A 27,608-nucleotide genomic window follows, 5' to 3' on the forward strand; every position below is an offset into this window, starting at 1 on the left:
GTGGCTAGAGAGGGTCTAGCAATATAAACCAAATAATTTGATCTAGGTTTCACAGTGATTTAATCTACGTGGAATGAACACTTGCAACAATTAGTCCAAGCCAATTGACACAAATCGTTTAAATCCTTAATGATTACTTGTTGTTTACTGTTATTTGCTATTTGACAAAGAAATGATGATGTGAAATAAATAATGTTGATGATATCTAGTGTCACTTTGCATGTAGTTTAAATACATCTGAAATAAATTGTAACTGCATACTTTGACTGACATATGATGTTTTGATATTTTAATAATATTAGAAATTCATATTTTACTTTTTCAAATTCAAAATGGTAAAAAATAGTGTCAACATTAGAAGCCTCATGTTTTCAGATGCCTCTCTCCCCCACTCTTGTGCACCATGTATAAATTGTCTACCAGACTTTTTATGTAGTCTAATAATGAGGGGATTAGTGAAAACTTTCAGTCAGACCTTTGTCTTTAAAACAATAGATTTCTGAAAGAAAGTCTTGTCATGGCTTCATTAGCTCTGGCCTCCTCCTGTGGGGTGAATGTAAGCTACATTTAGTGCAATTACTTGACTAGAAAACAACTGTCAATCATTCTTAAAGGGGAAGGATTCCAATTAATAAACCTCTTTAATCCCCTCGTTTTATTTTCATTCACCAGCACCACCAGAACTACTCTCTCTGAGCTTTGGAAAGACTAAGTTATAGCCTGCAACAAAACCACATTAGTTGTCAAGCTTGTTTTATGCACACACTTTTTGTGTCAGCATGTTATGCACACTGTTTGTGAAGAGAGAATATAGAGAAGATGCAAGGTAGCCAAGAATAGACCGGGGGTGAGACTTGCGCGGCTTTGGTGTGCAGTGTACAGGACGACGGCATGAGCCGCCTCAGTAATTGAAGAGTGCAGTGTTGGAGGAAACAGGTGGAATTTTGACAGTCCGTGCTAGTGCTAAACGCATGTCATTTCTTCAGAGGTAGGTTCAAACCGAAATGACTCTTTCCTTTGTTGTGACATTTAGCCTACTATAAAATTAAGATTAACATTTTAAATAATATTCGCCATACAGAATGTCTCTACATGACATTTAAATCTTATGAAATGGACACAGACAGTGAGAATGTTGTTAGCATTGGAAACGACGCTTCTTTTCCACAGAGTATAGAATTGTTTTACAGTATCAGTGAAAAATAAAGACAAAGATTGTGCATTGAAGAACTTTGCATTGTAGGCTAATTTGTATATTTTACTACAGTAATGATACTAGTGCTTAAATAAACTCTAAACATGTGCTCTCGGATGTCATTCAACTATATATATATTGAATACAATATAACTATGCATATTTCTAATATGTAAAGCCTAATTCAATTTCACATTTGGGCCATTTACGTTTTTGCATATTTAATCAGTAAATAGTCTCTTATCTCTACTGTACAAAGCCATTTATGGTAATAAAAAAATGATATATGGTTCATTATACCCATATTTTGCCGAATACGTTTTTTTTCTCCATCAAATTGAACTATTGTCCTAAACTTCAAGGTGTGGACCTGTCAATCTCATTATAAACTTGTTAAATATATGTAGGCCTAAATAAGATATTTCAGAGAGCAACTGGAATAGACGTGATTTGACATTAACAGTAATACTGGGTGGTTCTACAACAATGGTGTCCTTTTGACCTGCCAATTAAAAAATATATATATACAGTACCCGTCAAAAGTTTGGACACATTCAAGGGTTTTTCTTTATTTGTACTATTTTCTACATTGTAGAATAATAGTGAAGACATCAAAACTATGAAATAATACATATGGAGTCATGTAGTAACCAAAAAAGTGTTGAGGTAGTCACCTGGAATGCATTTTAATTAACAGATGTGCCTTGTTAAAAGTTAATTTGTGGAATTTCTTTCCTTCTTAATGCGTTTGAGCCAATCAATTGTGTTGTGACAAGGTAGGAGTGGTATACAGAAAGTAGCCCTATTTGGTAAAAGACCAAGTCCATGTTATGAGAAGAATAGCTTAAATAAGCAGAGATAAATGACAGTCCATCATTACTTTAAGACATGAAGGTCAGTCAATACTGAACATTTCAAAAACGTTGAAAGTGTCTTCAAGTGCAGTTGCAAAAACCCTCATGCGCTATGATTAAACTGGCTCTCATGAGGAATGCCACAGGAAAGGAAGACCCAGAGTTACCACTGCTGCAGAGGATAAGTTCATTACGCTTCGAACACACCGACAGCGTCATTGTGCAGAATAGTATGCAGCATCATCTGGATATGTATGCAACAAAAGTTCAACATTCACCTTCTGCTACCGTTTCTGTCAAGCCGTCAACGCATACAGTTTGACGCATACGTTCTATAAATCCAACATATGCACCACACAGAACGCACTGCAACTGCCTCTGCAACGCAATGCTGAAGGCAAACGCAGCGTTTCGTTGGAAATTAATGTAATTCTGGTGTACCAAAATGCAATGACGCTGTTGGTGTGATCGAAGCACCTCATATTACAGCCCAAATAAATGCTTCACAAAGTTCAAGTAACAGAAACATCTCAACATCAACTGTTCAGAGGAGACTGCCCCAAAACCGCCATTAAAAAAAGCCACACTACGGTTTGCAACTGCACATGGAGACAAAGATCATACTTTTTGGAGAAATGTCCTCTGGTCTGATGAAATAAAAATAGAACTGTTTGGCCATAATGACCATCGTTATGTTTGGAGGAAAAAGGGGGACGCTTGCAAGCCGAAGAAAACCACTCCAACCGTGGAGCACGGGGGTGGCAGCATCATGTTATGGGGGTGCTTTTCGGCAGGAGGGACTGGTGCACTTCACAAAATAGATGACATCATGAGGATGGAAAATTATGTGGATATTTATTATTATTTTTTATTTCACCTTTATTTAACCAGGAAGGCTAGTTGAGAACAATTTCTCATTTCCAACTACAACCTGGCCAAGATAAAGCAAAGCAGTTCGACACATACAACAGCACAGAGTTACACATGGAATAAACAAACATACAATCAAAAATACAGTAGAAAAATCTGTATACAGCATGTGCAAATGAGGTAGGATAAGAGAGGTAAGGCAATAAATTGGCCATGGAGGCAAAGTAATTACAATATAGCAATTAAAAATAAATAAATACAGTATGGGGATGCGGTAGGTTGGATGGGCTAATTACAGATGAGCTATGTACAGGTGCAGTGATCTGTGAGCTGCTCTAACAGCTGGTGCTTAAAGCTAGTGAGGGAGGTAAGAGTCTCCAGCTTCAGAGATTTTTGCAGTTCGTTCCAGTCATTGGCAGCAGAGAACTGGAAGGAGAGGTGGCCAAAGGAGGAATTGGCTTTGGGGGTGACCAGTGAGATATACCTGCTGGAGCGCATGCTATGGGTGGGTGCTGCTATGGTGACCAGTGAGCTGAGATAAGGCGGGGCTTTACCGAGCAGAGACTTGTAGATGACCTGGAGCCAGTGGGTTTGGCGACGAGTATGAAGCGATGGCCAGCCAACGAGAGCGTACAGGTCGCAGTGGTGGGTAATATATGGGGCTTTGGTGACAAAACGGATGGCACTGTGATAAACTGCATCCAATTTGTTGAGTAGAGTGTTGGAGGCTATTTTATAAATGACATCACCGAAGTCGAGGATCGGTAGGATGGTCAGTTTTACGAGGGTATGTTTGGCAGCATGAGTGAATGATGCTTTGTTGCGAAATAGGAAGCCGATTCTAGATTTAATTTTGGATTGGAGATGCTTTATGTGAGTCTGGAATGAGAGTTTACAGTCTAGCCAGACACCTAGGTATTTGTAGTTGTCAACATATTCTAAGTCAGAACCATCCAGAGTAGTGATGCTGGACGGGCGAGCAGGTGCGGGCAGTGATCGGTTGAAGAACATGCACTTAGTTTTACTTGCATTTAAGAGCAGTTGGAGGCCACGGAAGGAGTGTTGTATGGCATTGAAGCTCGTCTGGAGGTTAGTTAACACAGTGTCCAAGGAAGGGCCAGAAGTATACAGAATGGTGTCGTCTGCGTAGAGGTGCATCCGAGAATCACCAGCAGCGAGAGCGACATCATTGATGTATACAGAGAAGAGAGTCGGCCCGAGAATTGAACCCTGTGGCCCCCCCATAGAGACTGCAAGAGGTCCGGACAACAGGCCCTCCGATTTGACACACTGAACTCTATCAGAGAAGTAGTTGGTGAACCAGGCGAGTCAATCATTTGAAAAACCAAGTCTGCCAATAAGAATGTGAGTTGAGTCTGCCAATAAGAATGTGGTGATTGACAGAGTCGAAAGCCTTGGATATATTGAAGCAACATCTCAAGACATCAGTCAGGACGTTAAAGCTTGGTCGCAAATGGGTCTTCCAAATGGACAATGACCACAAGCATACTTCCAAAGTTGTGGCAAAATGGCTTAAGGACAACAAAGTAAATGTATTGGAGTGGCCATCACAAAGCACTGACGTCAATCCCATAAATTTGTGGGCAGAACTGAAAAAGCGTGTGCGAGCAAGGAGGCCTACAAACCTGACTCAGTTACACCAGCTTTGTCAGGAGGAATGGGCCAAAATTCACCCAACTTATTGTAGGAAACTTGTGGAAGGCTAACCGAAACATTTGACCGAAGTTAAACAATATAAAGGCAATGCTACCAAATGCTAATTGAGTGTATGTAAACTTCTGACCCACTGGGAATGTGATGAAAGAAATAAAAGCTGAAAGAAATAATTCTCTCTACTATTATTCTGACATTTCTCATTCTTAAAATAAAGTGGTGATCCTAACTGACCGAAGACAGGGGTTTTTACTACGATTAAATGTCAGGAATTGTGAAAAACTGAGTTTAAATATATTTGGCTAAGGTGTAGGTAAACTTCCGACTTCAACTGTATATTGTGAATTACAGGTATCGTCCCGTGTCGTTCAACGAGCTTTACACTCGCTCTTTTGTTTGGGTACAGCCCAGTGTTTTTGTATACGTGTTTGTTTTGGGTGTATTAAAAACCCTATTGCGTATTCCTGCGCCTGTCTCCAAATCCTTTATACCAGCGTGACATGAAGGCTTTACATGAAATTACCAAATTAATCATCAAATTGCCATGTTCTATGGTATACTGTTTAAAAAAACATTGTTTGGAATATATTTGTCTTACATATGTTTTGTTAACAAATAACAATTAACAAAAACATATTTTATGTCATTATCTGACATTTTTAAGTGTTTTTCTTGGTGGTGGGACAGGAAAGACACCGTTTTCGTATAAGGATCCATAATACAGTAAAGTTTATCACATCAATCACACGTCTATCAATCTCATCAATCTCATTCAATATGCTTGATAATGAGTTTACTTTCATGATCTGCTCTTGATTAATTGAATGTCTCATTAAAAGATCAACTCCAGTGATCGATACATATTTTGATAAACACACATACCATATACCCCTTTAACTATTGCTCAGAGTTTCAAAACCATTTTGTTTCTGATATTTTGTTGATATTGAATAGACTATGTTAATCAAATAATTATATATTATTATCATGTGGTTGTGAGAGTGTTGGAATATTTTCATGTGGCTCTACTAAACGGCAGACTGGCTTCTGATCATGTGATGACTTGGACTGTGTTTTGCATGTGCAGAGAACTTGTGGAGGACATCACTTTAAAACTCATCCTTGGACCTGTTCCTTCACGAAGCTGAGCCAAGTCTACTTTTCCCTGCTAAAGTATAGAGAAAGCGTCCGAACGTTCGAATGCATTTATCATTGGATACCATGAGTGCGGTGGATGACAGCTGCCTCTCGCCCAGTAACTTCCACGAGATGGTGAAAGGAGGGGGGGCGGCGATGGGCGGCCGCGTCCACAGCATTGATGTCATCCTGGGCTTCAGCAAAGACCAGGACCCCCTGCTCACCCCCTCTGAGGGTCCAGGACCACACAAAGTGGGCGTGGATGGCCTGGGGGACCCTGGGAAGCAGGACCTGTCACACCCCTATGGGCACCTCTCAGAACAGGAGTCCTACCATGGTGAGTCTCCCCGTAGTGAGATAAACACTCCACTGGGCAAACTGTACATCACAGTTCTGATTCTGTGGCATTTACGCATGGCTCAGAATGTATAAGGCCATAACACACTGACAAATTTGCTGGTCTTCATAAGTTATCAAGCCCCGTCTGATAGGAACATGTTGAATGTAGAAAGCAGCTAATGCAGGATAAATGCATTTACCATCAGCCCAAGGGGAAAATGTCTGTCATAGGCATTATAATAACACACAATACATTTATAAAAACATTTACACCTACAATATGGATAGGGGAAGATGGCATGAGAGATATTGCTCATATTATTCCAACCTGGACTCAGGGGTAGACATAATATAGTAGATGTAAATCTGGTATACTCCAATTAGTATGATATGTTTTGTATTGTATGTAATATTTTGTGGATGTCCATCATCCATTTCATACATATTACGAATTACAATTCGTATATGTTACGAATTTGCAAAACGTATATGTTCCGAATTCCAATTGGCTAACGTTAGCTAGGTACCTAACATTAGCTAGGTAAGGTTAGGAGTTAGGTTAATGGGTTAACCTCTTGGAGAGCTACCTCTATTTTAAAGGGATGAATTGTTTGTTTGTTTGTTTCTTGTGGACTAGGAGAGACTGCAATCCATCCTATGGTTAGCCACTGCCACCACCTGTTAATATTAGCATTTTCTAACAAAACCAATGTAAATCAATGTCCCTCAATTAGCATACTCGAAATCATGCCCAAATAATCTCAAAGTATCTTCAAACCAAGTGGACCCCCAGACTAGGGGATGGAGCCACTGACATTCACGATAGTAAATTTCACTCCAAGCTATCTTCAAAAGTTGGCAGCTCTGTAACCCTAACCATAGCCCTTTAACCTAACTCCTAACCTTAAGCCACCCCGGATTTATGTTTCCCAAATCCTCTGGGATTGAATATGTTCATGTGATATTTGATTTTTACAAATTACCCCACATTCAAGAAAAATCGAGTGAATATCAATCTTTGGGTGGTTGAGGCTTGTAAAACCTTGCCAACATCTTACATAGGCAAGATCTTTTAAATTTATGCCTGCCATTTCTGTCTAGCAGCTGATGCACAATACTAAAATGACAAAACAGGATATTTGAGGCAAGGGGTATTTCAAAATAGCCTTTTCTCATTTTATGTAGTCTATATTCAATACTGTCCATAAATGCTTACAATAATGCATTATATATATACCCTGATGAAGACAGCTTGTCTGTCGAAACGTTGAATATTAGGTTATTAAATTATTGCATCTGACCTCCTAAAGTGTGCGACTCTCCTTCAAATTTGACAAGAATGCATTGCCATCTCCAAATAGATTTTCTTAATACAAATAAAATAATACCAGTATGGGGAATAACAGTATTGTTCTTTCACACTAGTTATTATATGTTAGCCCATTATAGGGGATCGGAATTGTTCTAATGACTTACATCAGCTATTGTGAAAGACCAAATGAATTAAAAAGAAAATCTCCTGAAGACAATATGACGTAGCCAAAGTCTGCCCTTACATCCAACCCAAATTATCTTTCAACGTATTGTCCGCCTACGAGAATCAATTACACATTTGGGTTCGCAATCTGTTTGGGAAAAATCATGTTCATAGTCAGACAAATCTGGTCAAATTCATGCTGAATGCTGCCTTTTCGATGTTACAGCCTAATGAACCTAGTGCTAAATTGCCAATGACCGACCAAACAAGTTGAATAATATAGCCTATGGATCTGGGCTCATGTAACTGGTGGATTAAATCTCTAGTATCACATGCTGTCAAAAGAAAGCATTCTGGGACAGGAGTGACAGAAATAATGTTGACAATTGTGTAAAAACCACACTACAAGTTGCCATGCTGCTCTTTTGAAAATTGAGTTCATAAACTTGGTTAAGTAGGCCTAGATTAGAACGAATGTGCCTATCCAGTCTGCCGTGGCTGCCTGCTCCACTCTAACTGTGAGGGTGTTTTATTTGCAAACAAGCATCACATCCCCTTGGTCCCGGACCCTTACTAAACCAATCAGACACTTCAGTCTGCCGCGGTTCAGTGCGGTGGCAGGAAAATGATGTCTATCTTGGGAGAAGCTGCTGCGGTTATAATGCTTGTGATGTAGAATTGTAGGGGTATATGCTCCGATTTCAAAACGCTTTGGAGGTACAGTTGAAAGAACGCACTGAATTTATTAGAAAATGAAAGCAGTACTCTTTTCAATGCGTGAGAAATAAGAGGTGTGGCGTGAGAGATGGCAACACTAGGGTTACGGTTAGGGGAAGAGCCGACATGTTAAAACTTCTTACGGCTAGGGGTTCCACATCCGCTGAAAAGGCAGAGCGCGAAATTCAAAAATATTTTTTTGAAATATTTAACTTTCATACATTCACAAAGTGCAATACACCAAATTAAAGCTTAACTTCTTGTTAATATACCCATCGTGTCCTATTTCAAAAAGGCTTTACAGCGAAAGCACACCATATGATTATGTTAGGTCAGAGCCTAGTCACAAAAAAACATACAGACATTTTCCAGCCAAATAGAGGAGTCACAAAAAGCAGAAATAGAGATAAAATGAATCACTAACCTTTGATGATCTTCATCAGATGGCACTCATAGGACTTCATGTTACACAATACATTTATGTTTTGTTCGATGAAGTTCATATTTATATCCAAAAATCTCAGTTTACATTGGCGCGTTATGGTCAGTAATGTTGTGTCTCGAAAAAACATCTGGCGAATTTTCAGAGCCACAGCCACATCAGTTTACAGAAATACTCATCATAAACTTTGATAAAAGATACAAGTTTTATGCACAGAATTAAAGATCTACTTCTCCTTAATGCAACCGCTGTGTCAGATTTCAAAAAAGCTTTACGAAAAAAGCACACCATGCAATAATCTGAGTACGGCGCTCAGACACAAAAACAAGCCATACAGGTGCCCACCACGTTGTGGAGTCAACAGAAGTCAGAAATTGCATTATAAATATCCACTTACCTTTGATGATCTTCATCAGAATGCACTCCCAGGAATCCCAGTTCCACAATAAATGTTTGTTATGTTCGATAAAGTCCATAATTTATGTCCAAATACCTCCTTTTTGTTAGCGCGTTTAGTTCACAATCCAAACTCACGAGGCAAGTCCAGGCGAAAGTTCAGACGAAAAGTCCAAAATGTTATATAACAGTTCGTAGAAACATGTCAAACGATGTATAGAATCAATCTTTAGGATGTTTTTAACATAAATCTTCAATAATGTTTCAACCGGAGAATTCCTTTGTCTTTAGATGCAATGCAATGGAACGCAGGTTTCTCTCACGGCCATGCGCGTGACCAGCTCATGGCATTCTGCCAGACATCTGGTTGAAACAGCTCTCATTCTCTCCCCCTTCGCAGTAGAAGCCTCAAACAAGGTTCTAAAGACTGTTGACATCTAGTGGAAGCCTTAGGAAGTGCAATATGACCCCGTAGACACTGTATATTAGAAAGGCAATGAGTTGAAAAACTACAAACCTCAGATTTCCCACTTCCTGGTTGGATTTTTCTCAGGTTTTCGTCTGCCATATGAGTTCTGTTATACTCACAGACATCATTCAAACAGTTTTAGAAACTTCGGAGTGTTTTCTATCCAAATCCACTAATACTATGCATATAATATCTTCTGGGCCTGAGTAGCAGGAAGTTTACTCTGGGCACGCTTTTCATCCGAACGTGAAAATGCTGCCCCCTATCTCAAACAGGAATTATTAAGTAGTTGCAAAATAACAAAAAAAAATTGTAAGTAGTTGCAAAAATACTAAAGTTGTCAGATGATATTCGAACATGGAACCCGTTTGGGGTTGCTAGATGTTCTAATTTAGTTTTTTCTGTCTTGTGTAACCATACCAAACATACTAATTTGAGTGCAGCTGTTTTTGTTCCCGCTCAAACACATGGGGGAACTAACAAAAAACAACCACAACAAAACAGGTGGAGTTCTAGGAGAGGTTTGAAAGTTGATTAGCAACAAATGGGACCTGAAAGACACCCACCATGAGCGGCCACAAAATTTGCCCAAGAGGCAAACAAAATTAAAACCCACACCAAATTTGAAGATGGGAAGCGGGTGGGTATAATTTGTGGAACGTTCCAACAGGAATCTGTTCTAAAAACTTTGTAAATAGCAAGGTTGCCAACAAACAACGCATACAAAGTTGTATAGTGGCAGAATAAAATACCAGGTAGGGAGTGGGCAATTCTGTTAAGTTTTTCACTCACCACGTTTATTCAGAAAAATGTCTGTCCTCACTCTGGTAGCCTATGGACAAACATTAATGGGGCGGCAGGTAGGCTAGTGGTTAGAGCATTGGGCCAGTAAGCGAAAGGTTGCTAGATTGAATCCCTGAGCTGGCATGGTAACAATCTGTCATTCTGACCCTGAACAAGGCAGTTAACCCACTGTTCCTAGACCGTCATTGTAAATATGAATTTGTTCTTAACTGACTTGCTTAGTTAAATAAAGGTTAAACAAAAACGAAAAATGAAGAATAAGCTATGTGGTGAGTTGAGGCCTATTCGGCAGCTAGTTAGCTAGGTGAATTGATCATGTTACTTTGTATGCGTTGTTTGTTGGCATCCTTGTTATTTACGAAGTTTTTGGAACAGATTCCTGTTGGAACGTTCCATAAATTATACCCACCCATGGGAAGCAATCCAAAAAGTAGAGCAAAATTAAAACAGCGAAGATCAGATATAGGATCGTTTTTTTGGAATCAATTTAGGGAGAGCCAACTAAAGGTTCCACATCACTCAAGCCAACTGGAGCACTGGGCCAGCTGCTCTTAAATATCACAACACTTTCTGATTAATGAGATCAGCGCAGGTGTATCACATACTGACTAACGAAGTGACACCAATTGGCGAGTCCAACGCGCTAACGTCCAACCAATGGAAAAACCAAAACCGAACCTTTAATTCTAACCTTTAATTTCTCATTAGTGGACCATAAAATGCGTAGGAGGACGCCTGAACTTGCACACTTCTCTTTTAGTGATGTAATGATTTACTTAAGTCATTAAGATTTTATTATTTCCATTGCATCAATGCGTTGAGGCAACGATGACCTCAATGGCTGCATGAGTTGTAGCCCTGCAGACAGTCTGATTCTCTCACATTATATTGTATCTCTATAGGGGTATTGTACATGACATGTTGCTGTACCTTGTAAAAACTGTGAAATCATGCTGATATTGAGAGATAAACCACAAAACAAGATGGTGAGGGTGTTTCGTCCCAAATCCTATTCCCTTGTGGAATTCCCCTAATCTTCTGTTGGACACATGATATTGTACAGTAGTGCAGTTACATTTTATTAACATTTTATCTCTGCATGAAATGTGGGACGTCTTTTTATCTCTGCCAGTTTTGATATTCTGGTTCTATGGGATCAAAAAAACGAAAGTTTGGTGAAACATGCAGCACAAATCAGTATTTGTCATGACTCATGTCTTTTAATATGGTTGTACCAATTGACTATAAAATATTATCATTAATGTTTAATTTACACTACATTTACATTTTAGTCATTTAGCAGATGCCCTTATCTAGAGCGACTTACAGTACTGAGTGCATATACTTTCGTGCTCTTTCGTATTGGTCCCCGTGGGAATCGAATCCACAAACCTGGAGATGCAAGTGAGATGCCCTACCAACTGAGCACTTGGTATTCAGTACTAATTTACATGTCCTTAACACATAACTAACTTGTTAGTCACCCCTGTTCCGTCTGAATGGGCACTTCGTACTACATTGCATCACTTTGTTCCCTCCACATTGAGGTTTACTGCTGGACTGTTAACATGTCAAGGTCTTTAGACGGGTGGTTCCAACAGGCTGACAGGCAGTGAGCTGGTCACTGAACCCAGCCTGACCTCTCCATTGTGTCACTATGGGCATTGTCATAGGCTGTTAATGAGTGAAAGATCAATGGACCCCAAAATACTTCTAGCTGCCCCTGTCTGTTAATTTAAGGTTTTGCTTGGCTTTCTGTCCAGATTCTATCAGGCACTGGTTTGATATGAAGATTCATTTAGCAGGATTTGATAATGGTCGGAATCCACTAGTGGGTTTACAGTTGGTTCCTACTGGGTCATGGGTTTGAACTGGGCTGGGGCTAGCCATATTTGGTTAGGTGAAGGTGCAAGAAAGTTTTGGCTAAGTATTGTAAAACGAAGCCCCCAAAGAATCCCTTTCCCTCCATGTGCCAAATGGGTAGTTATAAAGTTATGTGGTCAATGGGAACTGATAATGAATATCACCCACAATATTAACCCAAACTGACACACTCTTACTTTTATGTCTGGGGAAAATTACAGAATTGATGTGTTTGAAGTGTCCCAATAGATAATTAGTTTACTGATAATGTATTATACAGTACAGGACTAATGCATAGATCACTGCTATGATGGCAGATGCGTAGAGGGGGCAACTGATCTGATGGTCATCTTTGTGCCCGATTTTAATTTGATTACCCTTTGACTAATTACCCTTTGACTATTCAGCACATTGACAGCATGTTACGGCTTTACCCATTTCCTTGTAATGTTTACAGTATTCTCCTGATTATGAAACTGATACAAATGAATGTCCTACGTAGATTAGAGTTACGTATACGTGGACGCCATCAGAGGAAATAACAGGGTGCATCTGTTTCCCTCTGAAGAGGGAAATCTGCAGTGAAGACCTTAGCAAGTCAGTGCCACGTAGGATCTTAATTTGATCACCCTGTTGCAGGAAATGCAATACAGGAAATGTCAAACTTGTAGTGTGTTTGAGGTTTAAAAATAATTCTGAAGTTTGTAATTTCCACTAAGAAATGTCAAACTTGATTTTCCCTTACAAAAATACATCAACCCTTACAAAAATGTCCATTAATTATAATCCACATAACAATTCACATTTCCTATTGCGGCAGGATTACTTTCATGCTGCAGCAAACTGGCTCAAATTAAGATCCTACATCTGTATGCTGTGCAAGTATGCTTTGTTACAAGGCTGAAGGATAATCAACTTGTCTTTGCATGCATAGAGTAAGACACACTGCTTTGACACGTGCAACATGCAGTAATCTGACATAACTCGTTATAAACTACAACATATCCATATCAGATGATATCCATTTCTTTAGATTTACAGGAACCTGGGATTGCCTCTTCATCTTCTCCACTGGTTTTCTGTACTGTGCTACTGCTAACCTAGATACCAGCCTATAGGTCTACCACAGACAATTTTAATCTCCATCAATTTGCTAAGGGGTGTTTTTAAGTGTCACATTGAAGTATATTGGTCAACCTCCTTTTGTCAACTTCAGCTTCAATGACCTACAGTAGCCTATTGTTGCAGGTGTCAAATCAATGTGTGCTCTACTGGAAAGTTGTCAGAACATACACTGGTCAAGTTATTAATGGGTTGTGGAGCTCATTTGAATATCCCATGTTTTCAGCTTTTGTCCAACCCTAACCCTTCAACAGCTAGACCTTTCATTGAATGGTCATTCCCATTGGCCATTCACTCACACGTGATTACAGAAATTGTGAAAAATCTCTGTCTAGCCAAGACAGACATGTTGATTAGACATAACATATGGCTGATAATAGGGGAGCCTAAAGCCAACAGTTGGCTAACAAGCTAAGGATACTTAACTGGGTAAAGCTTAAAAAAATAACAACTTACATTTACAGAGAAAGTCAAACAATCTTGTTTGGGTAAATCAAAAGGAGTCAAAGTAACTTTGTTAATGGATTAAGCATATGTGAATCTCTTCTTTCTCCCTATCGGCTCTACAGATTCAGGACTGTACTCAGATAAGTGTGATGGGGACATGAGTGAGCTGAGGAAGAATGTGGACAGCAACGGTGGGAAGAGTCCAGAGCCCTGCGAGGAAGAGCGGCCCAAGAAGAAGCACCGACGCAACCGCACCACCTTTACCACCTACCAGCTGCACGAGCTGGAGCGTGCCTTTGAGAAGTCCCACTACCCTGATGTGTACAGCCGTGAGGAGCTGGCCATGAAGGTTAACCTCCCTGAAGTCAGAGTTCAGGTAGGTTTGTCCACCACCATTGTTACTGTTACTGTGCTGTGCTCTGGTCAACTCCTCTGACTTTCTAGCAAATCATTGTGACAACAGCAGTCAGTAGTGAGCTCACATTCGTACAAATCTGATCAGGTACAACCTTGGTCCAATGTGAATTTTTCCCCTAGTTATGTTGTTTAGAGCTGAATACAGTGGATAAATTGCTTATGTTTTCGAATAAAAAACATCACTGGGTCAGAAATACATTTTTTCAATCTTTAGATAATAATCATGAGTGATGACAGGACTTTAGGGCAGATTTCTAGATCGTCAGGAGCTTCGGGGTCACTCACAGCATACGTTGCACTATAAATACAAGTGACAAAGAAAGCCATGTCGTGTCCCCAATGGCTCAGGTCTCCGGTTTTCTGAGGATAGACATTAGAAGCTTGTCTTAGCATGGCAGAGGGTAAAGTCTTATAGTAGAGTCTAAGGGCAAAGTATTAAAGCAGGTTGAAATGATTTAAGATTGGCCTGTACAGGTTAAATACCTCATGCTTTAAATATAACTATAGCTGTTGTGCACACAGGCCCCATTGACATTATGGTCTTCTGCTGCTGAGTAATGATAGGACATTTTACTTAAGGCCTCTAAGATGCTCCACATCAGCAGATTACCAAGCCCATAGGTGCTCAGAGGCTCCAGTAGGTGCCAAACGTTCAAGTGTCACTGTCCAAGCCTTGCTGACAATGGATCGGGTCCCAGGTTCTCTAGGGCAAGGATCATCAAGTAGATTAAGCCGAGGGTGGAGGATAAACATGTAGGCCAGGGCAATTGAAGGTCTCTTAGGGTTGCAATATTTCAGGAACTTTCAATAAATTCCCTGGTTTTCCAGAAATCCTGGTTGGAGGATTTGGGATTTCCTGCTTACTCCTTCCTGATTCCAATCCGGGATTTCAGAAAAAAATGAGAATTTATTGAAAGTTCACAGAATTTTGCAACCCTAACTGGTCTCAGAACAATTCAATAATAGTTTATTAATTTATTTGATACCAAGCCTCCAAAATAGGTAGCTTGATAATGCTAATATTAGCACTAAATTAATCCCATTTGGCATCAGTTGAAATGCTCTGTGCTGTAAATACTCTACCCTATAAATCCAAACCCTCTACCTTCTTCTAGGTGTGGTTTCAGAACCGCAGAGCCAAATGGAGGCGCCAGGAGAAGCTTGACGCCACCACCATGAAGTTGCACGACTCACCCATGCTCTCATTTAACCGGCCGCCCATGCACAGCAATATGGGGCCCATGAGCAACTCCCTCCCATTGGACCCTTGGCTGACCTCCCCTCTGTCCAGCACCACCCCAGTTCACAGCATCCCAGGCTTCATGGGCACAGGCCAGGGACTGCAGGGAGGCTACCCCAGCCACAGCTTCCTCAACAGCCCTCCACCCATGGGCCAGGGGATGCAATCCATGGCACCTCCTCCGTACCAGTGTTCCGGTCCCTTCACCGATAAGTATCCAATGGAGGACGTGGACCAGAGGAGCTCCAGCATCACAGCGCTGAGGATGAAAGCCAAGGAACACATCCAGTCCATGGACAAAACCTGGCAGCCCATGTGATGGGATATTGACACTGTGTTTCCAGGCATGACTGGGATTTTGGGTCCATGCTAATGCCTTTGTCCATGCGACAGGATTGCAGTGATGGCACCGAGAAATGCACAGTTATGACTCCTGATATATCTAAGATTTCCAGCACCAGCAACCTTTATATTAGAATGGTTCTTGGTCTCTATTTTGAGTTCCTTTTCTACTAGTAATGTGAAGGATTGGAAATTGATGCATATTTTGTGTGCCACCATCCAGAAAGGACCCTATGACTCAGAATGTCAAGAAAGGCCTTGCAAATGTAAATTAACAAGCAAGCATTTTCCCAAAAGGACTGCAAGGACTGCTCAAGTTAACAGAGTTATGGTGGAAGGCAGCGAGACACAAGTGTTACTTGATTTTTTATGTTGTTTTTTAAGATGAACTTTTATGAAGCAACTGGAACAACGATTCCACTAGACACTAATTGCCCTTTATGGCAACTTTTTGATTTTGATCCTTATCTCAAAGTTTGGATGCCGTAACCAAGGCAACAAATACTTCCTCAGTATTCCTGTAAAAATGCAAACCCTGTACACGCTAGTTAAGTTTGTAATGCAGATAACTCAGACTGTCCATGTGTTAATTTTGTTACTCATTATTTAACTTTTTGTAAGAGTAGTTTTAATATTTTGTACCTTGCTGTTAGCCATGAATCTAATAATGAAGTCCCCTCCAGATCCTTTCACAAAATACATTTTGTAGAGTGCTCACTCACGGTCACATTTAACTCTGCAAATTAAGGTTTGTGTATTTTTCAAATTAATTCAATTGTCTAATTTGTCATGAATGTTATGGGCCAATTAACCAGTCATTCTCTCAGTATTTGTGAATGGACATGCCATGTCTCCCATAATAGTAGTTGAAGGTTGTGGCGGTGTGAATCACTATGCCTATGACCCTGAAAAACATAATCATTCATCTAGTTATGATGGTCAGGTTATTTCAACACCTGGAGAAAAAGAAAACAAGGGCCACCTCCCCGAAGACGGGGAACACTATATTTCTGTCTGTGGTAACTGCAGTTACAGTGGAGAGCCTCTGTCCACACTGTGGGTTGTGGGGTCATGGTTGATATGTCCTGGCTCTGGCTGGAGTACGCTTTCAGCTGAGGATGCGTAAGACAATCTGTCATGCTATTTAATTTGAAAAGACGTGAACATTAACACTCAATCAACTCAACTGAAAGTGATTTAGTCTTAATTGACTAAAATGATGATTGTCCTGAGACTAACTCCAGACTGCATACACACATAAACACTCCAGACAGCACACACACTGATATCAACAACTTCTTTCACAGAAGTGCTAGCAGGTCAAACAACGTGAGGCTCTTGTTCCTTGAGAATGGGTCTTGAGGAGTGGTACATATCAAAATCCAATCTCTGAATTGTATGGCACCCTCAGTGTGTGACATCTTGATTAACTGAGGAAGAAAATATCTGTTTTAGTTTTGGATTGGAGCTGCTAAACATGTTTGGGTCAGTCAAACAGAGTGTTCTATGGCGTAAGCCTCGTACAGAGAGAGAATGGAAGCCAGGCGACCTCCTTCTCACACAGTAGGGGTTGGAAGAGGACAGGGGAACAGAGCGAAGAGGCCACTAAAGTAACCTATTTTTGTCTCAGTGGCTGTTGGAGAAGGCAGCTTGGCTTTTCGTCACTGTGTGTACATGCAGAGCAGCAGAAGGAGAATGGTCTGATGTCACCCCACATAGTTTTGTCTTTGTTGGCACAATTGATCCAAGACCATCTTCTTTGTCTAAAGTTCGAGGGGGAAAATGGTCACAGACTGCACTAAATAGGCCTCTGGGAATTTAAAAAGAGCATGAATTGTCTATTTTATCATGAATGTTTTTTTGTAATTCTAAGTCAAAGAGATGAGCTACTACATGGGGTGTACATGTCCATTGTGGCATTATGTTTTGATAATGACTGCATGTATATTTAATATGGTATTGGGGAGATTGGGTCCCCATTAACTGGTTTGTGTATGGTAAAACTTTTTTTACTCCAATCACCCCTGTATACTGCACATTGTAAAATGACAATATGTCATATATAGGGCTAGGTAGAATTAATAATTTCTGATGGAAAATAATTTAGCATTTAGATTTTTCTGAGACTTTCTACAGATATTAACATTATTTATCCTAATGTAATTGAATATGCGCAAGGGATAACATTTAATTATTTTAATTTCAGTGATATTTTTTAGACTATTACAATATGAAGGAAATCAATTCCTTCACACAAAATGTATATTGTTGCAGCATTTGATTTAAAAGGAAACTCAAAATGTATTTTCTGCCAGACTAACAGAGAACAGCTGTTTGAAAAAGTTGCAGACTCACCACAGACTTGTCAATTCATCCAACTTACTGTGAATTTTCCAAAGTATTTTCAATGTATTACTGCACCTATAAAGCTGTCTTTTTTGTCATAGACGGTAATAGCACCATCGGACAATACTTAAAAGAATATTATATCTTTTTTTTACTGATGTGTTATGGGATTCTATGATAAACTCTCACTATCATCATTGTTGTTTTGCTAATTATGCCCTAATACCGTTGAAGACGGAAGTTGACATACACTTAGGTTGGAGTCATTAAAATTCATTTTCAACCACTCCACAAATTTATTTTTAACAAACTATAGTTTTGGCAAGTCGGTTAGGACATCTACTTTGTGCACGACACAAGTCCTTTTTACAACAATTGTTACAGACAGATTATTTCACTGTATCACAATTCCAGTGGGTCAGAAGTGTACATACACTAAGTTGACTGTGCCTTTAAACAGCTTGGAAAATTCCAGAAAAATGATGTCATGTCTTTAGAAGCTTCTGATAGGCTATTTGACATAATTTGAGTCAATTGGAGGTGTACATATGGATGTATTTCAAGGCCTACCTTCAAACTCAGTGCCTCTTTGCTTGACATCATGGGAAAATCACAAGAAATCAACCAAAACCTCAGAAAAAAAATTGTAGACCTCCACAAGTCTGGTTCATCCTTGGGAGCAATTTCCAAACGCCTGAAGGTACCACGTTCATCTGTACAAACAATAGTACGCAAGTATAAACATCATGGGACCACACAGCCGTCACACGGCTCAGGAAGGAGACGCGTTCTGTCTCCTAGAGATGAACGTACTTTGGTGCAAAAAGTGCAAATCAATCCCAGAACAACAGCAAAGGACCTTGTGAAGATGCTGGAGGAAACAGGTACAAAAGTATCTATATCCACAGTAAAACGAGTACTATATCGACATAACCTGAAAGGCCGCTCAGCAAGGAAGAAGCCACTGCTCCAAAACCGCCATAAAAAAGCCAGACTACGGTTTGCAACTGCACATGGGGACAAAGATCGTACTTTTTGGAGAAATGTCCTCTGGTCTGATGAAACAAAAATAGAACTGTTTGGCCATCGCTATGTTTGGAGGAAGTACGGGGGTGGCAGCATCATGTTGTGGGGGTACTTTGCTGCAGGAGGGACTGGTGCACTCACAAAATAGATGGCATCATGAGGAAGGACAATTATGTGAATATATTGAAGCAACATCTCAAGACATCAGTCAGGAAGTTAAAGCTTGGTTGCTAAATGGTCTTCCACATGGACAATGACCCCAAGCATACTTCCAAAGTTGTGGCAAAATGGCTTAAGGACAACAAAGTCAAGGTATTGGAGTGGCCATCACAAAGCCCTGACCTCAATCCTATAGAAAATCTTTGGGCAGAACTGAAAAAGCGTGTGCGAGCAAGGAGGCCTACAAACCTGACTCAGTTACACCAGCTCTGTCAGGAGGAACGGGCCAAAATTCACCCAACTTATTGTGGGAAGCTTGTGGAAGGCTACCCGAAATGTTTCACCCAAGTTAAACAATATAAAGGCAATGCTACCAAATACTAATTGAGTGTATGTAAACTTCTGACCCACTGGGAATGTGATGAAAGAAATTAAAGCTGATATAAATCATTCTCTCTACTATTATTCTGACATTTCACATACTTAAAATAAAGTGGTTATCCTAACTGACCTAAGACAGGGAATTTTTACTACGATTAAATGTCAGGAATTGTGAAAAACTGAGTTTAAATGTATTTGGCTAAGGTGTATGTAAACTTCCGACTTCAACTGTAAATAGGCTGTTCATTTTTTCCTAATTTACCTGCAGTTGTCTTGTTTTTATGTTTTATGTTGTTGTCTTTAGCTCTTAACTCTTGTCAGATATTTTTGGGGCCTAATGCCCAACAGAGAAACAGGGTTAGCTTGCACATTAAAAGATATGTTAAGAAATGTTTGTTCATCATGTGGTACTGGGACCAAGAATAAGCCAAAGTTTAGATATTGTTTAAAAAATTCACTAGAAACTTGAGAAGTTAATTTTAGATTTATATCTGAAAATATACAGGACACTTTTTAATTCCCTGTATAACAATCAATTTGTTATGTGTTCTAGTTCTCCTACTGTTTACTTTGATTTTGTCTGAAATGTTGATGTCCATGTTCTGGAAAAATGTAATATCTACTTAAAAAATAAACAAATATAGTTTGATATAATTTTTGTCTTCTGGCTCCGTTATCCTACCTACTCTATAAATCCACTGACTGTGAATATCGATCTACTGTAATCTTTTAATGTAAACGGTTGACACTACAGTACGGTTTCTGAAGTAGTATAATACAGCAATGTAGCAGCAGGCTTACTATAGTATAGAGGATAGGATAGAGATGGGATCTAACACACAGTGAATAGTAGCCTCCCTCCCACACCCTCATGTCCCCTGATCCCTGGCTGGTGGCATGGTGCCAGCCCGTTAGAATGATGAGGCTCCAATCAATCAGGCTCCCGGGGGGGGGGGGGGGGGGTGCTACAGGGACCGCTGCTCTCTAATTGCCCCTGGGCGCTGCCGCTGCAGCACATGTTCACAGTGGGCTGGTCCTGCCGCACTCGCCTCCCCATCGTGTGAACCACACTCCCTGTCAGATGGGAGCCCAGGAGAACCTCTCATCGAGGCCATCTGGGGCCAAAAAAGAGTGAACACAACAGTGTGGGGAATGTTGGAAAAAAACTACATTTTGCTATGAAGGTTCTTTTTGGATCTCTGTGTGTTATAAATTTCAACTACCTGGTGTTTTTTTATAGAGGTAATTTAATGACTCACGTCCTTTGACTGATTCTAAGCAAAACTTTGTTGGAGAAAGTGTTAGGATTTGGCAATCAAATGAACAAGTAAGCCAAAAGATTAATCTTCAGAAGTAGTGTGGTTATAGGGGATTCTTAATAAGACAGGATTTACTTTGATGGCAACAAGTAGTAGTCTCTCTCATCATTAAAGAATAGCTCACTGCACACATGCTGTTAAATTGTTCTTGGAGATCCTATCTATCCAGTGTTCTCAAACAAACAACATCGTGTGGATGAGAAAACTGCACTGTAAAACAATTTTTTCTCTTGCCGTGGGAGGACATCCTAATCATGAGGGGATAGAGTGGGGTGGGGGTGGAGGGGGCAGAGGGAACAAGAGAGAGAGAGTGTAAGCAAGAGAGAGAAAGAAAGAGAGAGACAAGAGTGTGAGTGTGGAAGCAAGAAGAAAGAGAGAGAGAGCATGGAAGTGAGAGAGAGAGAGAGAGAGAGAGAGAGAGAGAGAGAGAGAGAGAGAGAGAGAGAGAGAGAGAGAGAGAGAGAGAGAGAGAGGGGTTGTAGTGAGGGTGGGATGGCTGCTCATCAGGGTTAATGATGTAGAAAATCTCCCAATTAGAGCCTTTTCCTGAGGACCAGGATGAGTTCAGAGCGGGGTTCTCTGACAGCTCAGGGATTAGTGGCCAGGCCGGGACTGAGCAGACACTGACTGCTGGACATCTTGGCACGGCACAGCTGGGGCCAGGGTGGGCATGCGTGGAGCTGGAGTGAGTGGCACAAAGAAAAGCATGGGAAAAGAGCAGCAGATCAACGTAGAAGCTTTTGTTGTGCAAAATCCAACCATCTCCTCCAATGTCGTTCACATTTTGAATCCGAGCCCAACACAGTTTAGGCCTTCGTGTGTCTGTGATTTATAGTCAACATGCTGCGTTGTCCTCACACGAGTGTTGGGAACACTTCTAGAACTGACCCCCTGCAATTCATTTAAAAAAAATACAGTATACAGTACCAGTCAAAAGTTTGGACACACCTACTCATTCAAGGGTTTTTCTTTATTTTTACTATTTTCTACATTTTAGAATAATAGTGAAGACATCAAAACTATGAAATAACACATATGGAATCATGTAGTAACCAAAACAGTGTTAAACAAATAAAAATATAATTTAGCCATCCTTTGCCTTAATGACAACTTTGTACACTCTTGGCATTTTCTCAACCAGCTTCACCTGGAATGCTTTTGGGGCAGTCTTGAAGGAGTTCCCACATATGCTGAGCACTTGTTGGCTGCTTTTCCTTCACTCTGCAGTCCAACTCATCCCAAACCATCTCAATTGGGTTGAGGTCGGGTGATTCTAAAGGCCAGGTCATCTGATGCAGCATCCATCACTCTCCTTCTTGGTCAAATAGTGCTTACACAGCCTGGAGGTGTGTTGGGTCATTGTCCTGTTTAAAAACAAATGATAGTCCCACTAAGCGCAAACCAAATGGGATGGCGTATCACTGCAGAATGCTGTGGTAACCATGCTGGTTAAGTGTGCCTTGAATTCTAAATAAATAATTGACAGTGTCACCAGCAAAGCACCCCCACACCATCACACCTCCTTCTCCATGCTTCACGGTGAAAACCACACATGCAGAGATCATCCGTTCACCTACTCTGCGTCTGACAAAGACACAGTGGTTGGAACCAAAAATCTTCAATTTGGACTCCAGACCAAAGGACAGATTTCCACCGGTCTAATGTCCATTGCTCATGTTTCTTGGCCCAAGCAAGTCTTCTTTTTATTGGTTTCCTTTAGTAGTGGTTTCTTTGCAGCAATTCTACCATGAAGGCCTGATTCACGCAGTCTCCTCTGAACAGTTGATGTTGAGATGTTTCTGTTACTTGAACTCTGTGAAGCATTTATTTGGGCTGCAATTTGTGAGGCTGGTTACTCTAATGAACTTATCCTCTGCAGCAGAGGTAACTCTTCTTTTCCTGTGGCGGTCCTCATTTGAGCCAGTTTCATCGTAGAGCTTGATGGCTTTTGCGACTGCACTTGAAGAAACTTTCAAAGTTCTTGAAATATTCAGTATTGACTGACCTTCATGTCTTAAAGTAATGATGGACTGTCGTTTCTCTTTGCTTATTTGAGCTGTTTCTGACATAATATGGACTTGGTCTTTTACCAAATAGGGCTATCTTCTGTATACCACCCCTACCTTGTCACAACACAACTGATTAGCTCAAACGCAGTAAGGAAAGAAATTCCACAAATTAACTTGTAACAAGGCACATCTGTTAATTGAAAAGCATTCCAGGTGACTACCTCATGAAGCTGGTTGAGAGAATGCCAAGAGAGTGCAAAGCTGTCACCAAGGCAAAGGGTGGCTACTTTGAAGAATCTCAAATATTAAATACACTGCTCAAAAAAATAAAGGGAACACTTAAACAACACAATGTAACTCCAAGTCAATCACACTTCTGTGAAATCAAACTGTCCACTTAGGAAGCAACACTGATTGACAATAAATTTCACATGCTGTTGTGCAAATGGAATAGACAAAAGGTGGAAATTATAGGCAATTAGCAAGACACCCCCAATAAAGGAGTGGTTCTGCAGGTGGTGACCACAGACCACTTCTCAGTTCCTATGCTTCCTGGCTGGTGTTTTGGTCACTTTTGAATGCTGGCGGTGCTTTCACTCTAGTGGTAGCATGAGACGGAGTCTACAACCCACACAAGTGGCTCAGGTAGTGCAGCTCATCCAGGATGGCACATCAATGCGAGCTGTGGCAAGAAGGTTTGCTGTGTCTGTCAGCGTAGTGTCCAGAGCATGGAGGCGCTACCAGGAGACAGGCCAGTACATCAGGAGACGTGGAGGAGGCCGTAGGAGGGCAACAACCCAGCAGCAGGACCGCTACCTCCGCCTTTGTGCAAAGAGGAGCACTGCCAGAGCCCTGCAAAATGACCTCCAGCAGGCCACAAATGTGCATGTGTCAGCATATGGTCTCACAAGGGGTCTGAGGATCTCATCTCGGTACCTAATGGCAGTCAGGCTACCTCTGGCGAGCACATGGAGGGCTGTGCGGCCCCACAAAGAAATGCCACCCCACACCATGACTGACCCACCGCCAAACCGGTCATGCTGGAGGATGTTGCAGGCAGCAGAACGTTCTCCACGGCGTCTCCAGACTCTGTCACGTCTGTCACATGTGCTCATGTGCTCAGTGTGAACCTGCTTTCATCTGTGAAGAGCACAGGGCGCCAGTGGCGAATTTGCCAATCTTGGTGTTCTCTGGCAAATGCCAAAAGTCCTGCACGGTGTTGGGCTGTAAGCACAACCCCCACCTGTGGATGTCGGGCCCTCATACCACCCTCATGGAGTCTGTTTCTGACCGTTTGAGCAGACACATGCACATTTGTGGCCTGCTGGAGGTCATTTTGCAGGGCTCTGGCAGTGCTCCTCTTTGCACAAAGGCGGAGGTAGCGGTCCTGCTGCTGGGTTGTTGCCCTCCTACGGCCTCCTCCACATCTCCTGATGTACTGGCCTGTCTCCTGGTAGCGCCTCCATGCTCTGGACACTACGCTGACAGACACAGCAAACCTTCTTGCCACAGCTCGCATTGATGTGCCATCCTGGATGAGCTGCACTACCTGAGCCACTTGTGTGGGTTGTAGACTCCGTCTCATGCTACCACTAGAGTGAAAGCACCGCCAGCATTCAAAAGTGACCAAAACACCAGCCAGGAAGCATAGGAACTGAGAAGTGGTCTGTGGTCACCACCTGCAGAACCACTCCTTTATTGGGGGTGTCTTGCTAATTGCCTATAATTTCCACCTTTTGTCTATTCCATTTGCACAACAGCATGTGAAATTTATTGTCAATCAGTGTTGCTTCCTAAGTGGACAGTTTGATTTCACAGAAGTGTGATTGACTTGGAGTTACATTGTGTTGTTTAAGTGTTCCCTTTATTTTTTTGAGCAGTGTATATTTTGGTTACTACATGATTCCATGTGTATTATTTCATCGTTTGGATGTCTTCACTATTATTCTACAATGTAGAAAATAGTAAAAATAAAGAAAAACCCTTGAATGAGTAAGTGTGCAAACCTTTGACTGGTACTGTGTATACATATATATCGCATCATTATTAGTCTTTTCTCACATGATGCTTCTGTCTTTTGCCCAAGGATACAGTTTTCCAATCTGTAATCTTTTTTGTGTTGCGGATCCCCTCTTCGTTGACCCTTGTTATCTCCGTATCTTATGCTCTGTAAACACAAAAGACAACATTTCTCAAAATGTCATCGTTACAGCAATGGAATAAAGATGGGAAACCCGAAGGTGGCTGACCGGCAAGATTAGTGGAGCGCACCAAAAAAAACAAGGCTTACTCCATGAATCACTCACTCACTTGTTACTACTCACAGACCTATTGTATTCATTAAGAACAATTAAGTCTCTAACGACTAAATAATTGCATAATATATTATTTTGTTCCTTACTCCATTGCCTCTAAAGGGCCCAGGGCTGGAGTTAACAGGCTGATTGGGAGGACGCGTTCCTCAGTGGGGATAATAAGGGAAAGGAGCGGAAATAATTGGGTTTGATTAAGGGAGCTATTCAATGGGACACAGCTTTTTCGCATGACATAATTGTAAATCAGTGTGAGAGAGGGGGTTGTGAGTGGAGGATATGTTGGCTGGTGCCAGTGTTTGTTGTTGTCCCCCCCCCCCCCCCCACACACACACACTTGTAGAGAAATATGGTGTGTACACTATATATACAAAAGTATTTGGACACCCCTTCAAATTAGTGGATTCAGCTATTTCAGACACACCTGTTGCTGACAGGTGTATCAAATCGAGCACACAGCCATGCAATCTCCACAGACAAATATTGGCAGTAGAATGGCCTTACTGAAGAGCTCAGTGACTTTAAACTTGGCACCGTCATAGGATGCCACCTTTCCAACACGTTAGTTCATCAAATTTCTGCCCTGCTAGGGACATTTTGGGGAAGGCCCTTTCCTGTTTCAGCATGACAATGCCCCCGTGCACAATGCGAGGTCCATACAGAAACTCCATATTAATGCCCATCATTTTGGAATGAGATGTTCGATGAGCAGGTGTCCACATACACTACAATACCAAAAGTATCTTGTTGTAAACCTTCATAGGCTCTCATTCACCAGAAAGCACACATTGGGATAAGCTGTTGCAAGGGCCTGCTATACATTCGGTGTGAGATTGTCACTTCTGCTCTGCTATTTTAGAACAATTATTATAATGCACGTGAAACACCTCCCGATAACCCCAGATTGTTTCAAATGTAGATCGCACATGCATGTGCGCACACACAAACACACACACACACCGTAATGCACTGTGCAGGAACTGTTCAGGAAAACACACCTGATATAATTGGTCTGCTCATTGTGTTTGTATAATCTGGTTGCACTATAATCTATCATGGGGGAGGAGAGACAGACAAGCTATTCAGTCGACACTATAGTAAATCCAAAAATATAATCCACATGCATTCTCCTCACCCCACAACTAGATTATGAAAGACCTCATCCTCAAAATATTGGTTTTCCATTTTATATCCACTTGAATTAACATTTGTGAACTATGGCAAATGGCAAGGGTATTTGCTCTGGCCACTAGACTGGACAGCGTGTTAAAGAGATTACTAGCGCAGCCTATGGTTGGCATATGGAAAACATCTCCTTATATTCAACTAATTTGCTGAGATTATTAATATCAATGTATGGTTTATCACTCACTAGTCTATTCAGATTCAGAAAACTTTATTGTCCTCAGAGAGGCAATTCATCTTGCAGCAGTCATAAAACATAACACATCTAAAAAATGTAAATAGCAACGGATATTTACAAGCAAATAGGCAGGGTAACTTCAGTTTCATAGTGCAAGTGCTAAGAGCACATTTTTTGTTAAATTGAAGAATTGCATTTGGAATAAAAGAGTACTTGGCCCTATTTAAAAAAAAAAACCTTGGGTAGTCTGTACCTATGGCCAGAGGGAAGGAGCTGGAATTCAGGGTGGAGTGGATGGTAAGAGTCAACCACTATTTTATTTGCCTTATGGAGGGCCCTGCCCAGGGAGAGAGATGGCAGTTCTTGCCCAACTATTTTTCTGTGCAGCCTTGACATTCCCAAACCAGCAGGTCAAGCAGTAGGACAGAATGCTCTCAATAAATGATTCATAAAAGAGAATCATGATGGTTAGATCAAAATTTAAAAAGTGCAGTGTCCGTAGGAAATACTGTCTCTGCTGGCCTTTCTTAAAAATAGCATCAGTAAAATGATCCCAGGACAGCTTTTGTATTTGTACTCCTTCACTATTTCAATGGGCTCACCTTTTATCAGTGATGGTGTTTTTATTTAACCCTTATTTTACAAGGTAAGTTGACTGAGAAAATGTTCATTTACAGCAACGACATGGGGAATAGTTGAATGAGCCAATTGTAAACTGAGGATGATTAGGTGACCATGATGGTACAAGGGCCAGATTGGGAATTTAGCCAGGACACCAGGGTTAACACCCATACTCTTACGATAAGTGCCATGGGATCCTTAATGAACACAGAGAGTCAGGACATCTGTTTAACATCCCACCCAAAAGACAGCACCCTACACTGGCCC

General features: G+C 41.0%; 1 protein-coding gene across 1 annotated transcript; it reads left to right on the forward strand.

Annotated features, from left to right (window-relative positions):
* Window positions 1-684: 684 nt before the first annotated feature.
* LOC139539664 (retinal homeobox protein Rx1-like) lies at window positions 685-18,437 on the forward strand. The gene is made up of 4 exons (XM_071342831.1): window positions 685-988; window positions 5,681-6,067; window positions 13,929-14,182; window positions 15,339-18,437. Exons 2-4 carry the CDS (start codon window positions 5,794-5,796, stop codon window positions 15,780-15,782), a joined length of 972 nt encoding a protein of 323 aa, XP_071198932.1. The 5' UTR covers window positions 685-988; window positions 5,681-5,793; the 3' UTR covers window positions 15,783-18,437.
* Window positions 18,438-27,608: the final 9,171 nt, after the last annotated feature.

Source organism: Salvelinus alpinus, chromosome 15 (assembly GCF_045679555.1).
Source record: "Salvelinus alpinus chromosome 15, SLU_Salpinus.1, whole genome shotgun sequence".
NCBI lineage: Eukaryota > Metazoa > Chordata > Actinopteri > Salmoniformes > Salmonidae > Salvelinus > Salvelinus alpinus.

Bases quoted from the DNA above. Each gene is read 5' to 3' on its own strand.
- LOC139539664 (XM_071342831.1), top strand. From the start codon at position 5,794: ATGCATTTATCATTGGATACCATGAGTGCGGTGGATGACAGCTGCCTC. The intron at 6,068-13,928 runs GTGAGTCTCCCC...TCGGCTCTACAG, and splicing joins AGAACAGGAGTCCTACCATG to ATTCAGGACTGTACTCAGAT. The intron at 14,183-15,338 runs GTAGGTTTGTCC...ACCTTCTTCTAG, and splicing joins TCCCTGAAGTCAGAGTTCAG to GTGTGGTTTCAGAACCGCAG.